Source organism: Arachis duranensis, chromosome 6, assembly GCF_000817695.3.
Source record: "Arachis duranensis cultivar V14167 chromosome 6, aradu.V14167.gnm2.J7QH, whole genome shotgun sequence".
In the NCBI taxonomy this organism is placed as follows: Eukaryota; Viridiplantae; Streptophyta; class Magnoliopsida; order Fabales; family Fabaceae; genus Arachis; species Arachis duranensis.
The window spans coordinates 92,834,293-92,846,510 of record NC_029777.3 but is presented as its reverse complement, the minus strand read 5'-3'; the positions used below and the strand labels follow the sequence as shown (position 1 = coordinate 92,846,510).

The window sequence follows — 12,218 nt, the reverse complement described above, 5'->3', positions numbered from 1 at the left end:
AAGTGGTTATTTTTTAAATTTTAAGTTATTTGCTTAGGTTGTTACTTTCTAATTTTAATTTTAATTTATTTGTATATTACTCTTTTGAATTTTAAAGTTTTATTTATAAATTATAAATTATTATTTACTTGGATGGTTACTTTTTAATTTCAAATTATTTGCTTAAGGTATTTTGTTTAAATGGTCATTTTCAAATTTTAAGTTATTTATTTAAGTTGTTATCTTTTAAATTTTAAATTATTTACATATTACTCTCTTTAATTATTGATTATTGTAGTTACCTCATATTCTTAAGCTAATAAATTAAAATTAAAAAAATAATTTAAATTTATTTTAATTTAAATTTATTCCTAAACTAATAAGTTCACGTAATTATTGTCGTTTATTTTTTTATATATTGGTATAATTTTGGTGTAATACTCAATTATTATATTTTATGGTGTTATGATACTTTTATTATCTTTTGAATTAAGTGCGAATTAGTTTTATCACTTGAGATTTATAACTAAGTGCGAATTAGTTTTCACGTAATAACAATAATAATTAATAATTATTCAATTAGTTTTCATGTAAGAACAATAATTTCGTTTACATAATATCATTTTTTAGTTAGTTGTTAGGATTATATTTTAAATTTAAATCAAAGTCAATTAAGTTTAAGAAAATTTTAGCTATAAGTCAATTATAAAAGTACCAATTAGAAATGCATAGCACTGCATCTTTCTTGCTTAGTACAATTAATTACTCTCGTTAAATTTTTTTTATCATTTTTTAATGGCGTTTCGTGTTCACAAAATTATTGAGATCAATCATAGGATAATTTGTGTGTATGTTTACGAGTGATAAGATTTTGGACACTATCGAGTTACGAAAATTCTCTATTGTCATGCTCGACTGAGATGGTTTGGCTCGATAAAGACATGAGTTTCCTACCACTTTTTTAAATAATATTAAATTTAATAATTTATATTATTGATATTTAAAATATGTTTATTTACCTCATTTTAGTTGTCCTTTGATTTTTGTTCATCAATTCTAGAGAGAAAAAATACATACCTCAGTTTAAAAGGCTTTTGTATCTCGATTCGTGGAATTGCTAAGAGAAAGAATGGTATATCAAATCACATATTTTAGTGTTGGGTGCAATGTAGGTAACTTCAAGACTACACATCATGAATATATGGTAAATTTAAACCAATATATCGATGTGTACAGACTTCCGGAATCGTCAATTATCCCACAATATGAATTTAGTTTTTTGAGTTTTGATACTTTCAATACTTCTGAATTCGATTACACCTATTTGGTTAATAAATTTATTTATTTCATTAATTTTTTTAGCAAAGTTATTGACAACAAACCCTTTTTATCTTAATCTATTTTAGATAGTATTGGATATCTTGCTGAAATTGAAAGTACAAAAATTTTTGAAAATGATCACAAATCTATCAAGTACAGTCTTATTAAATTAAAAGTCAATGATGGGTAATCAATTCTTTTTGGATTCTTAGCTATAAATTTAAACTTTTTATTTTTTGGTAAATATAAATTATAGTTGTGGCCGCCTTTTTATTCGTAATTCCAAAGTTTTTTATTTATTTTTTTTAAATTAAAGTCTAATAACAATGGATTATATATTGAATAGGTCTATATTTTTTTTATTAATCAGGTACTAAATCAAGTTTGGTATCATGGATGACTATGACGATGCATGTTTTGTAGTCTTTGATAAAGAGACAAAATAAGTATTAAAAAAGAGTTGTGTAGAGATATTTGATCCACTCTTATTGGTAGGTTCTAAGCAATATATATTTAATTATTTCTAGAAACATTGACGGAGGTATTTTTAATGATAATTTTTATGTTTTTTTTTCATTATTAATATGTTAAATGATACCCTGCAAAAATGAGGTTTATTGGATATACCCACACTTTTATTCAACCTAATTGACAAGATCTTTTTTTTTTATTGTTGAAATTCAGATATCTGATAATCCATATATTTTTTTATCTTATTATAAGTTAAAAAGATAACTGATAATGTGGACCTTATAAATAAATTCATAGAAGGTTATCCTATTCAATTTGTGGGTATAGTTACAATTATAATTTCTATTAAAAATCAATTAATTATTTTATTTTTTTTGTCATTGGTAGTATCTAATTGACTAATTTATATAAATAACTAATAATTAATTGTAATTTCAGGATGTTGACAACACCGATAATTTGCTTCTAACCTCAAAGACATCCTCAGTCAATATCAACAAAGATAATAGATTAGAAATGGAACGCTCTCTAAACCCTAAGGCGGCAGCAGAGGAAAAATCTTCTCTAGAAAAGGACTAAATACAAAGAAGTGTCAAGAAAGCTAAACCCAACGGGGATGAAATTCTGCCAGAAGCAGAGGAGGTACCATGCAACAAGAAGGTGTCACTACGATGGTGATGGATAATGTTGGTGAACGGTAGAGCCAACCTCCTCCCGTGCAGAGGAGTAAATCGGATTCTGTACTGACGGGTATGGTAGCTTCAGGAACGACGAGGAGCTATTCTTATAAGGATAGTATGATGTTAGGGGGAGCCGAGATGGATTTATCTCCAGCAGAGATTGTTCAATTGGTGGCTGAGGATTATTCTCTGGATGAGGTTGTGGAATTAACCACGGAGGAAGCAGCCCCCTTCAATCCAAAACCTATACTTGAAGTGTCCCTGGAAGAATACGATACATGGTGCAAGCCTTGGAAGTTTTTCCTAATCGTCAAACTTCTGGGGAAAAGCTTGGGGTTCCGTGCTATGGATGCTTGCATTTAACGGGTATGGGCAAGGAAAGGTGAAGTCAAAGTCATTGACTTAACTGGGGATTTTTTCCTAGTTCGATTCCTAGACAAGGAAGATTATTGACACGCTCTGTTTGAAGGCCCTTGGCAAGCTGCTGACCATTATCTCTTGGTACAGAGATGGAGACCATTCTTTAACCCTTATGCTAATGATTTTCAAAGAATTGCAATATGGGTGTAGATTCTAGATTTACCTGTGGAATTATACACTCAACCGTTCTTGTGGAGAGTAAAGGGAAAGATAGGTTCTATGCTCAAAATTGACCAAACCACGTCAATTCACTTGAGGGGAAAATTTGTGCGGCTATGCGTTGAGATTGACTTACGGCATAAACTTGTTTTGGCCATTGAAGTATTAGGCCGAGAGTTTAGGATAGAGTATGAGAGCTTGCATTTGATATGTTTTGGGTGCGGAAGGTATGGTCATAGAAGGGAGGAATTTCCTGATGGAGGAGTCACGAACGCCAAGATGCATCCGCAAGAGGCAATGACGGAGACCATTCCCATGGTTAAAGCAAATGGGGAAGGTTTGGATGCACCTAATCTGGCTCTGAATAATTCGGAAGTGGTTCCCGAAGAAAGGGGGATTGTGACAGAGGTGCAAGCAAAGTCAACGGGGAGGGTTGATGAGAATGTTGGAAATCAAACCACTTCTTTTGGGCCTTAGATGCTTGTGAGCAAGAACCAACATAGAGGAGTTCGCCCTAAGTAAGGAAGTGGGCCAGGGCCCAAAGTGCAAGTTCAACTGGGCTCACGTTTCAACTTGTTGATCAATGAGGAACCCAAAGACCTAATAACTCTTTATTTGGGCAACATAGCCTCAACTCACACGCCCAAACATTTTGAAGGAAAGAAGGAGAAATTAAAACTTCCGTCTCAGGAGGGAAGAAGTAAGAAAACCCAAACTGGGAAGACTCTTTCCATTCTCAAGTCTAATCCGTTTGCTATCCAGAGCAAAGGGGTATCAAAAATGCGAATGGAGAGGAAGGAAGAAGAGAGTCAAAGTTTTGAAGTAACGGTGAATAAGGGGAAAGAAGTAGACTCCTCACCTAGTCCTGCAGCAAAAAATCGGAAGGAAGATGATTATTGGCACTCAATTAAATTGATTAGACAGGCACAATTCATGACTGGAGGTGACAAGCTGGGCTTGGAAGGGCTTCCCTATGTTCAAACATATCTTCCTTCGAAGGAGGATACCAGGGCTGCAAATAAAGTAAATCGCAATATGGGAGACGTGGGTACAACGTCAAATCCACCGGACCCCGGAGCAATGGTTGATGCAAACTCTCCTGTGGTTTCTGTCTCAATTTCTCCCATGGTGGAGCAAGCTTCAACAGGTATGGGGTGGATGATCCCACTCCTATGTAATAGCTGATTTCAATATTTTCTTACTGTGTTTTCTGCCTTCTTCCGTTATTGTTATTTATTATGAATATAATAACATAGAACTACAAAGGTGTATGATCTAAAGGTTTTCCCAGGTTGGTTAAGGATTTATGTGGTTGTTATCACTCTAATATACTCTGTTTACTGGAGACTCGTATCTCTGGAACAAAGGCAACAAACATTGCTTGAAAGTTTGGTTTCTCTTCTTGGCATCTTGTGGAAGGTGTTGGCTTCTCTGGAGGTATTTAGGTGTTGTGGAATGATACATTTTGGTGTATTGAGGTTCTGGAATCGCATAGGCAATTTGTCCACCTGAGGATAGCTTGTCAATACGAGCTTCCTTGGTTTCTAACTGTTGTCTATGGATCTCCCAATATTGCTCCGCGGCAGATCTTTGGTCTAATATTTGAAGATTGGCAGGTCTCATTCAGGACGATTGGTGTGTGGGTGGCGACTTTAATTGTGTGCTTACAAGTGCAGACACTGGGCCCTTTACTTGGCAGCCGGGGGACCATCCGGAGGAGACTGGACAGGTATGTGGCAAATAACTCATGGTCTCTGCGTTCTCGTAGGCCCTGGTGAAGCACCTGCCGAAGCTGAAATCCGACCATGTGCCCATCCTACTTAACTTGGATTATCATGGTAATTCCTTCGTTAGACCTTTCTGTTTCTAAGCTCCTTGGCTTGTTCATAAGGATTTTCATGCGCTATTGATTAATAATTGGTGTACTAATAACTTGCTGGAGGATAATATTTCATCTTTCATGTCCGTTGCAAAATTTTGAAATAATGAAGTATTTGATAATATTGCAAAGAGAAAATCTCGCATTTTAGCCAGGCTTAATGGTATTTTCTGCAAATCTTTCTTTTGAGCCGATTCCTTTCCTTGAAGATCTTCAATTAGAAGATTTGCTCATTCAAAAAGAAATATACTGGAAGCAATGTTCAAGATGTACGTGGTTAAATTATGGAGACAGGAACACCTTCTATTTTCATGGTGTAGCCACTTCAAGAAAGAGACGAAATAGAGTAAGTATGCTGAAAGACCAAGCAGGTGTTTGGATTGAGCAAGATCAGTAGTTGCAAAATCATAGCCTTAATTTTTTTCAGAACCTTTATACGAAAGATTCCGGGTATGAGAGATTGGAAGCTTCGGGTTTGTTTCCAACGATTTCTAAGGAGGATATAACAATGTTGACTAAGGAGGTGACAGTTGATGAGATTAGAACTTCCCTCTTCACAATGGGGGCCTAGAAAGCTCCAGGTCCTGATGGTTTGCCTCTGATATTTTATCAAAGAAATTGGTCTTCTGTTAAAGATTCTCTAATCAGTTGGGTTAAAAGGGTCTTCCAAGATTATCAACAGATTAAAGTAATGAATAATACTTATATTTCCCTTATCCCAAAGATTGATAATCCTAAGACCATAGGGCATTTCAGGCCAATTGATTTGTGTAATGTATCATACAAGCTCGTTACCAAGATTGTGTCTCAACGACTGAAGGAAATCATGTCCAAACTTATTAGCCCTGCTCAATGCAGTTTCATTCTAGGCAGACAAAGTGCGGACAATATTTTGGTGGCACAAGAGGTCCTCCACACTATGAGAAATAAAAAGGGTGAGGGTGAATTCATGGCCATTAAAATCAATCTTGAAAAAGCATATGATCGATTGAAATGGCAATTTATCATAATTACTCTACTGGAGGCCAACATTCCCAACAATCTAGCTAATTTGATCTTTCACTGTTACTCGTCAGCGGAGATGCAGGTTCTTTGGAATGGGTCACCTTCAGTCTCTTTCACCCCGAGTAGAGGAATCTGTCAGGGTGATCCAATTTCTCCATATCTTTTCGTTTTATGCATAGAACGCCTGTCTCAAATAATTTTGGTAGCAGTGAATAATAGAATTTGGGAGCCTATTAAGCTTAGCAGGGGAGGTCCACAACTCTTCCACCTCTTTTTTGCAGATGACATTGTTCTTTTTGGAAAAGCAACTATGGATCAAGTAGAAGTTGTGCGTGGTATCTTGGATCTTTTTTGCCGATATTCAGGTCAAAAGGTGAATTTTGCTAAGTCTTGTGTTTTCTTTTCAAATAATATGAGTTTCAAAAGAAAACATAGGTTAAGTGATGCTCTTAGTTTGAGACTTACGAATAACTTGGGTAAGTATCTGGGTGTTCCTCTTCTTCATGGTAGAGCTCGAAAGGAAGATTTTCAATTTATCATTGATAGAATGTCGAATCGACTGAACTCTTGAAAATTCCGGAGCCTTTCTCTAGCCGGTAGAGTAACTCTAGCCCAATCTACTTTGGTGACTATTTCTTTTTATGTTATGCAAACAATGAAGCTTCCTATGAGTATTTGTGATAAAATTGATAGTGTTTGTAAAAATTTTGTCTGGGATGGTGTTGATTTGGAGTGAAAGCCACATTTGCTTAGTTGGGATAAACTATGCCTCCCAAATAACCAAAGGGGTATCGGTTTTTGACCAGCAAAAGTGACAAATAATGCCAATTTAATGAAACTGGCGTGGAAGCTTGTCCAGAATAAGGAGAAATTATGGGTAAAAAGTGATCCGGAGCAAATATGGCTATGGGGAGGATCCTCTTCCTTCCTTTAAGAAGCATCAATCAAGTTCTAATATTTGGCAAGGAATTCAAAGCATTTAGAAGATATTTCAAAATAATTTGATTTGGAGGGTGGGTGCAGGGAATATTATGAATTTTTTGTCGGATCATTAGATACCGGGTATTCACAATCTCGTAGATTTTGTTCACTCGGAGGTTATTGAGGACATGCTTGATGAACATGTATGTGATTATGCTATTGATGGTAGATGGGATTATGAACGGATTTCCTTGATTTTGGGTGAGGATTGGCTCCTGGTTATTGCTACCATTAAGCCTCCAGAACCAGGTTTTGAGGAAGATAGTTTGGCCTGGCTCCCTACATCTAATGGCCAGTTTTTAATGAAGTTAGTTGGTGCCTTATTTTTTAGCAATGCAGAAGAGGATAGGTCATCTCTGTTCCGTCAAATTTGGAAGCTCGAGGCCCCACAGTGGTTGCGCACGTTCTGCTGGCTTGTTGCAAATGAGGCTCTTCTTACCAATGAGCAGCGTTGTAAACGACACATGACATCGGATGATCAATGTGGTGTCTATCATAAATTTTCTGAGTCTTTGCTCCATATCCTCCGCGATTGTGAAGTTGCAAGAAGAACATGGATGAGCATTGACAACAATTTGGTGACCGATAACTTATTCGACACTCCTCTTTTGATCTAGTTGTTGGATAATTTATCTCCCAATACTCCTTCTAAAGGCCGTGCGTGGCCTCTTTTTTTTGCTACCACGATGGATTTGCTATGGTACCGGCGCAATAAGGTTATTTTTTATGCCATTGAGGTTCTAGAAGAAGGAAAGTTAGCTACTCTTGCTATTCATCTTGCCAATGATGTTCAACATGCGTATACTACTGTTGGCAATGTAAAGAAGAAAGTGGGTACTTTCATTGATAAGCAAGTTAAGCGGATGCCACCTAATTCGCCTTTCTTTAAATTAAACACTGATGGATATGTCCTGCAGAATGGGAGAGCTGCTTGTGGAGGCATTATTAGGGATAGCAATGAAAATTTTATTGCTTGTTTTAGTGCCAATTTAGCTTATGGAACTATTACAGTAGCGGAGCTTTGGGGTGTCTTCCTGGGTGTTGACTTAGTTTTAACTCTTGGATTGGAAAGCCTTCATATTGAGGTGGATTCTTTGGCTGCAGTGAAACTGTGTTCCCAGGAAGGGATTGAATGTCATTCTTTAAAGGCCATTGTCTTGGCTATCAAGGATAGGTGTGGCAAATTATGTAATTGGAATTTGAATCACCAGTACCGTGAGGCGAATTCGTGTGCGGATGGACTTGCTAACTTTGGGCATAGCTTGATGGTTAGTTGTCATGTTTTCTTTACCTTACCTTCATGTATTTCACTTTGCTTTCATTCTGATGCGATTGGCACGTGCCATTTGAGGATAGTTGCTTCTTAGTTTTGTCTTTGTTTGGGCTTATTTAGCTCCATTGTTAATTAAAAAAAGACATCATCAGTCATTGAAGGAAAGAAAATAGAAAGTGCAAAGCTAGTTATTTAAAATATATTTTTTTAAACTTAAAGTCTAATTTTATTATTATTGAGTTAACATAAAAATGAATTGCTATCTACAGTGTGTGTTGTAGTGTGACTTCTGCAAAGGCACCTTTCCGCATTGAGATAATATTCTAACATTGTGGCCTTAATTTGTTTTTGACATTGAAGTTCCGAAACTTGATGAGTTTGCATGGATCTTTATTCGTGACAACTAATAAGCAACACATTTTTTTAATGTATCCTATTATTGTTGTCAGTGCAATTGATTTAGGTCAACATGTTAATCTAGACAAATCACATGCTTTAATTTGCTAAAACAGGAGACAACTAGAGCTCAAAGGATGGATTTCGGTACTGGAGAGTGGAGAGACTAAATATTTCGACTTGTCAACTTTTGTAGTGAGATTTATCGAAACGTGTTTTGAATTTTAGGCCAACTTCCAACAATGTTCATTGAATTTGGATATGGGATCTCGCCTTTTTTCCCCAAAAAAACAAAAGTTTCCCTTGATTTTTTCTTTTGTTGGTTTAGTTTAGTTTATTTTGTAAGAGATTCAAAATCCTTTGTGAAAAAAAAAAAGAATACAACAATGATTTACTTGCACAAGCTAAATTCGTATTATTGGAGGTAGTGTATAATATTGCTTAGGAGTTGGTAGAGGATAATTCACTTTGTTATTATTATTATTATAGTGTGTTTGGTTTGTGTCTTAAAATACTGAAAATAGATATACAGAGGGATAAAACATGTTTGGTTGTTGACAGATACACAATAACAAAAATTTTGTATTCCAAGTATGAATAGAGCATATTTGGTGTCATTGAGGTGGGAGGGCCAAAAAAGGAAAGAGATAGAAATTTAAAGAAATCTTTTAGTGAATATAATATCCTATAAATTAAAGAATAGTTTATCGATTAATTATTATCATCACTACAACAGTGAGATAGATAAATTGAAGAAAAAAGATAGTATAAAAAAAAAGCTAAAACATAATTAATTAGTAGAAGATCAGTGGTGTTTTCTTGTAGCAAGTTAAGGCTAGACATAAATATAAATAAAAAAAACAATCATATCAAGATGGCAGGAGGTGCCTATATTGAAAGTGGTAGACGACAATACGAGGGAAAGGTGACAGCATTCGTGTTAATTACATGTTTCGTTGCTGCTATGGGAGGCCTTCTCTTTGGATATGATCTTGGTATCACGGGAGGAGTCACATCTATGGAACCATTCTTGGTTAAATTCTTTCCAGTTGTATATCAACAAATGCTGGATGATTCCAGTACCAATCAATATTGCAAGTTTGACAACCAGCTATTGACATTATTCACCTCCTCTCTGTATCTTGCAGCATTAATAGCTTCTTTTTTTGCTGCCACAACCTCAAGATTGTTTGGACGCAAACCATCCATGTTTTTGGGTGGCTTATTTTTCCTTCTTGGAGCACTGTTGAATGGCTTTGCAATTAACGTTGAAATGCTTATCATCGGTCGAATATTTCTAGGTTTTGGTGTTGGATATTGTAATCAGGTGAGAAATGACATCATTAATCCACATGCATTAATAATAGTTAGTTCTTTAAGACTAATAATTGTTTGTTAAAATAGTCTGTGCCGATTTACTTGTCTGAGATGGCTCCGGCTAAAATTAGAGGAGCACTCAACATTGGATTTCAAATGATGATCACAATCGGAATCCTAGGTGCAAACCTTATCAACTATGCAACTTCGAAGCACCAAAATGGGTGGAGAGTATCTTTGGGAGTTGGAGCTGTGCCAGCAGTTTTGCTGTGTGTAGGGTCTCTTTTCTTAGAGGAAACACCAAACTCTTTGATCGAAAGAGGGCAACATGTAAAAGCCAAGACAATGTTGCAGAAAATCCGTGGCACCAACAATGTTGATGAGGAATATCAAGATCTTGTTGATGCAAGTGAGGCGGCTAGTAAGGTGGAAAATCCATGGAAGAACATTACAAGACGCAGATATAGGCCACAACTCACTCCAGTGCTTTTTACCATTTTGGGCTTTGGCAATGATGCCTCCCTCATGTCTGCAGTTATCACAGGAGGTGTTAATGTTCTTGCTACACTTGTCTCTGTTTTCTGTGTAGACAAATTTGGAAGAAGGCTATTGTTTCTTGAAGGTGGCGCTCAGATGCTTGTTTCTCAGGTAAAAGATGAAAATTTAGGTGCAGTTAATTTCACGTGAAACTAATGACTGAGAGTTATTAACAACTCTCAATTATTAACTTCACGTAAACTTAATTGTACCTGAGTTTCCACTCAAATACAAATAAATTTATATCAAAATTTGTATGCATGACGAGACTAAGCAAGAGTATTATTGCATGCATGGACTGTAGATTGTGGTTGGAATCATGATCGGCATGAAGTTTGGATTGAATGGTGAAGGATCATTTAACAAAGGAGAAGCAGACATCCTGTTGTTGTTTATTTGTTTATATGTGGCAGCATTTGCATGGTCATGGGGGCCACTAGGTTGGTTGGTACCAAGCGAAATATGTTCTCTTGAAGTTCGACCAGCAGGCCAAGCTATTAATGTGGCAATCAACATGTTCTTTACCTTTGGCATTGCTCAAATATTTCTTAGCTTGCTTTGCCATTTCAAGTTTGGTCTCTTTTTCTTCTTTGCTGCTTGGGTGCTCGTCATGACCATTTTTATTGCCTTCTTGTTACCTGAGACTAAGAACGTCCCTGTTGAAGAAATGAATTATGTTTGGAAGTCTCACTGGTTTTGGAACAAGTATATGCCTGAATGTGAAGATCTCGTTGCTGGGGCTTACAACAATTCCGAAGCTACTCTTTCAAATTAATTAGAAGGAATAGTCAGAATTTATTGGAACAAGTATAAACCTGCTATTAATGATTTCAAGCAACTTCTTCTGGTAGTTGTTATCGAAGGTATTTTATAAAGGTGAATGTTATGGTGTGTAAAAAGTGGTATCTATTTATTAAAAATGTACTATAACAAACAAGTTAAGTTAAATTTAGACACCAACTCATAGGCACCATAAAATTAGCCTTTTATAAATGACCATTCTATAAATAATTTTATGAATGCTAATCAAAGTATATCCTAATTTTATTTCCATCAAATTTTGCTGGCTTCCTTTCCTTTTCTTGAATCAACACTAATAAACTTATTTTATTTTTTACACTTGAAAAAATTAACTCTTAATATATTTTGGTCCTTACAAAATTATAAATAATTTTAATTAAAATTATGAGTATAATTAAAAGGTTAATTTTTTTAATTAATATTAGTTAATTTTTAAATAATTTTTTATTTTAAATGACCTTCGAGAATTAACCTTCGAAATGTTTTAACAAATAGATAGAAGATTGATATAATTTATGACGAAACTAAAAAAATCATTTCTTTTATTTTGTGATAAGATTAAAGGATTTTTATATTTTAAAACAAATATTTGTTTTATATTTTATTGGAAAATAAAAGTTATTTTCACTACAAGAAAAATGTTGAGTATCGTCGGATTTAGCATCGGACGTTAGCGACTTCTTTATCATCGGGTTTGGCTATAAATTCGTAACCGTAAAATATGATCGTTGGAATTGATGTTCCGACAGTTACGTCGACGGTAATATTTGACGAAAAAAAAGAAATTATGGCGTGCTCTACTACCGTCGGATTTACCGGTCGGTAAATCCAATGGTAACCTTGTTTAGTGAAACGTTGCGATTTTGGGAACACGGAAAACGTTACCATTGGATTTTTTCGACAGTACATCCGATGGTAATCGTGCCCTAAATGAAAGCGTGAATTGTCGTCTCCCCCGTTTCGAATTCTCCTCCTCTCTCTTCATCACCACCCTTTCTCA

General features: G+C 35.3%; 2 protein-coding genes across 2 annotated transcripts; both read left to right on the top strand.

Moving 5' to 3' along the window:
• Positions 1-2,194: 2,194 nt before the first annotated feature.
• On the top strand, positions 2,195-5,479 carry LOC127748509 (uncharacterized). The gene is made up of 5 exons (XM_052263099.1): positions 2,195-4,176; positions 4,321-4,466; positions 4,646-4,758; positions 5,203-5,254; positions 5,336-5,479. The coding sequence occupies exons 1-5, from the start codon at positions 3,810-3,812 to the stop codon at positions 5,477-5,479; spliced, it is 822 nt and encodes a 273-aa protein (XP_052119059.1). The 5' UTR covers positions 2,195-3,809.
• A 3,958-nt stretch (positions 5,480-9,437) lies between these two features.
• LOC107494637 (sugar transport protein 10-like) lies at positions 9,438-11,210 on the top strand. Its single transcript, XM_016115677.3, has 3 exons — positions 9,438-9,890; positions 9,968-10,528; positions 10,722-11,210. Exons 1-3 carry the CDS (start codon positions 9,438-9,440, stop codon positions 11,190-11,192), a joined length of 1,485 nt encoding a protein of 494 aa, XP_015971163.1. The 3' UTR covers positions 11,193-11,210.
• Positions 11,211-12,218: the final 1,008 nt, after the last annotated feature.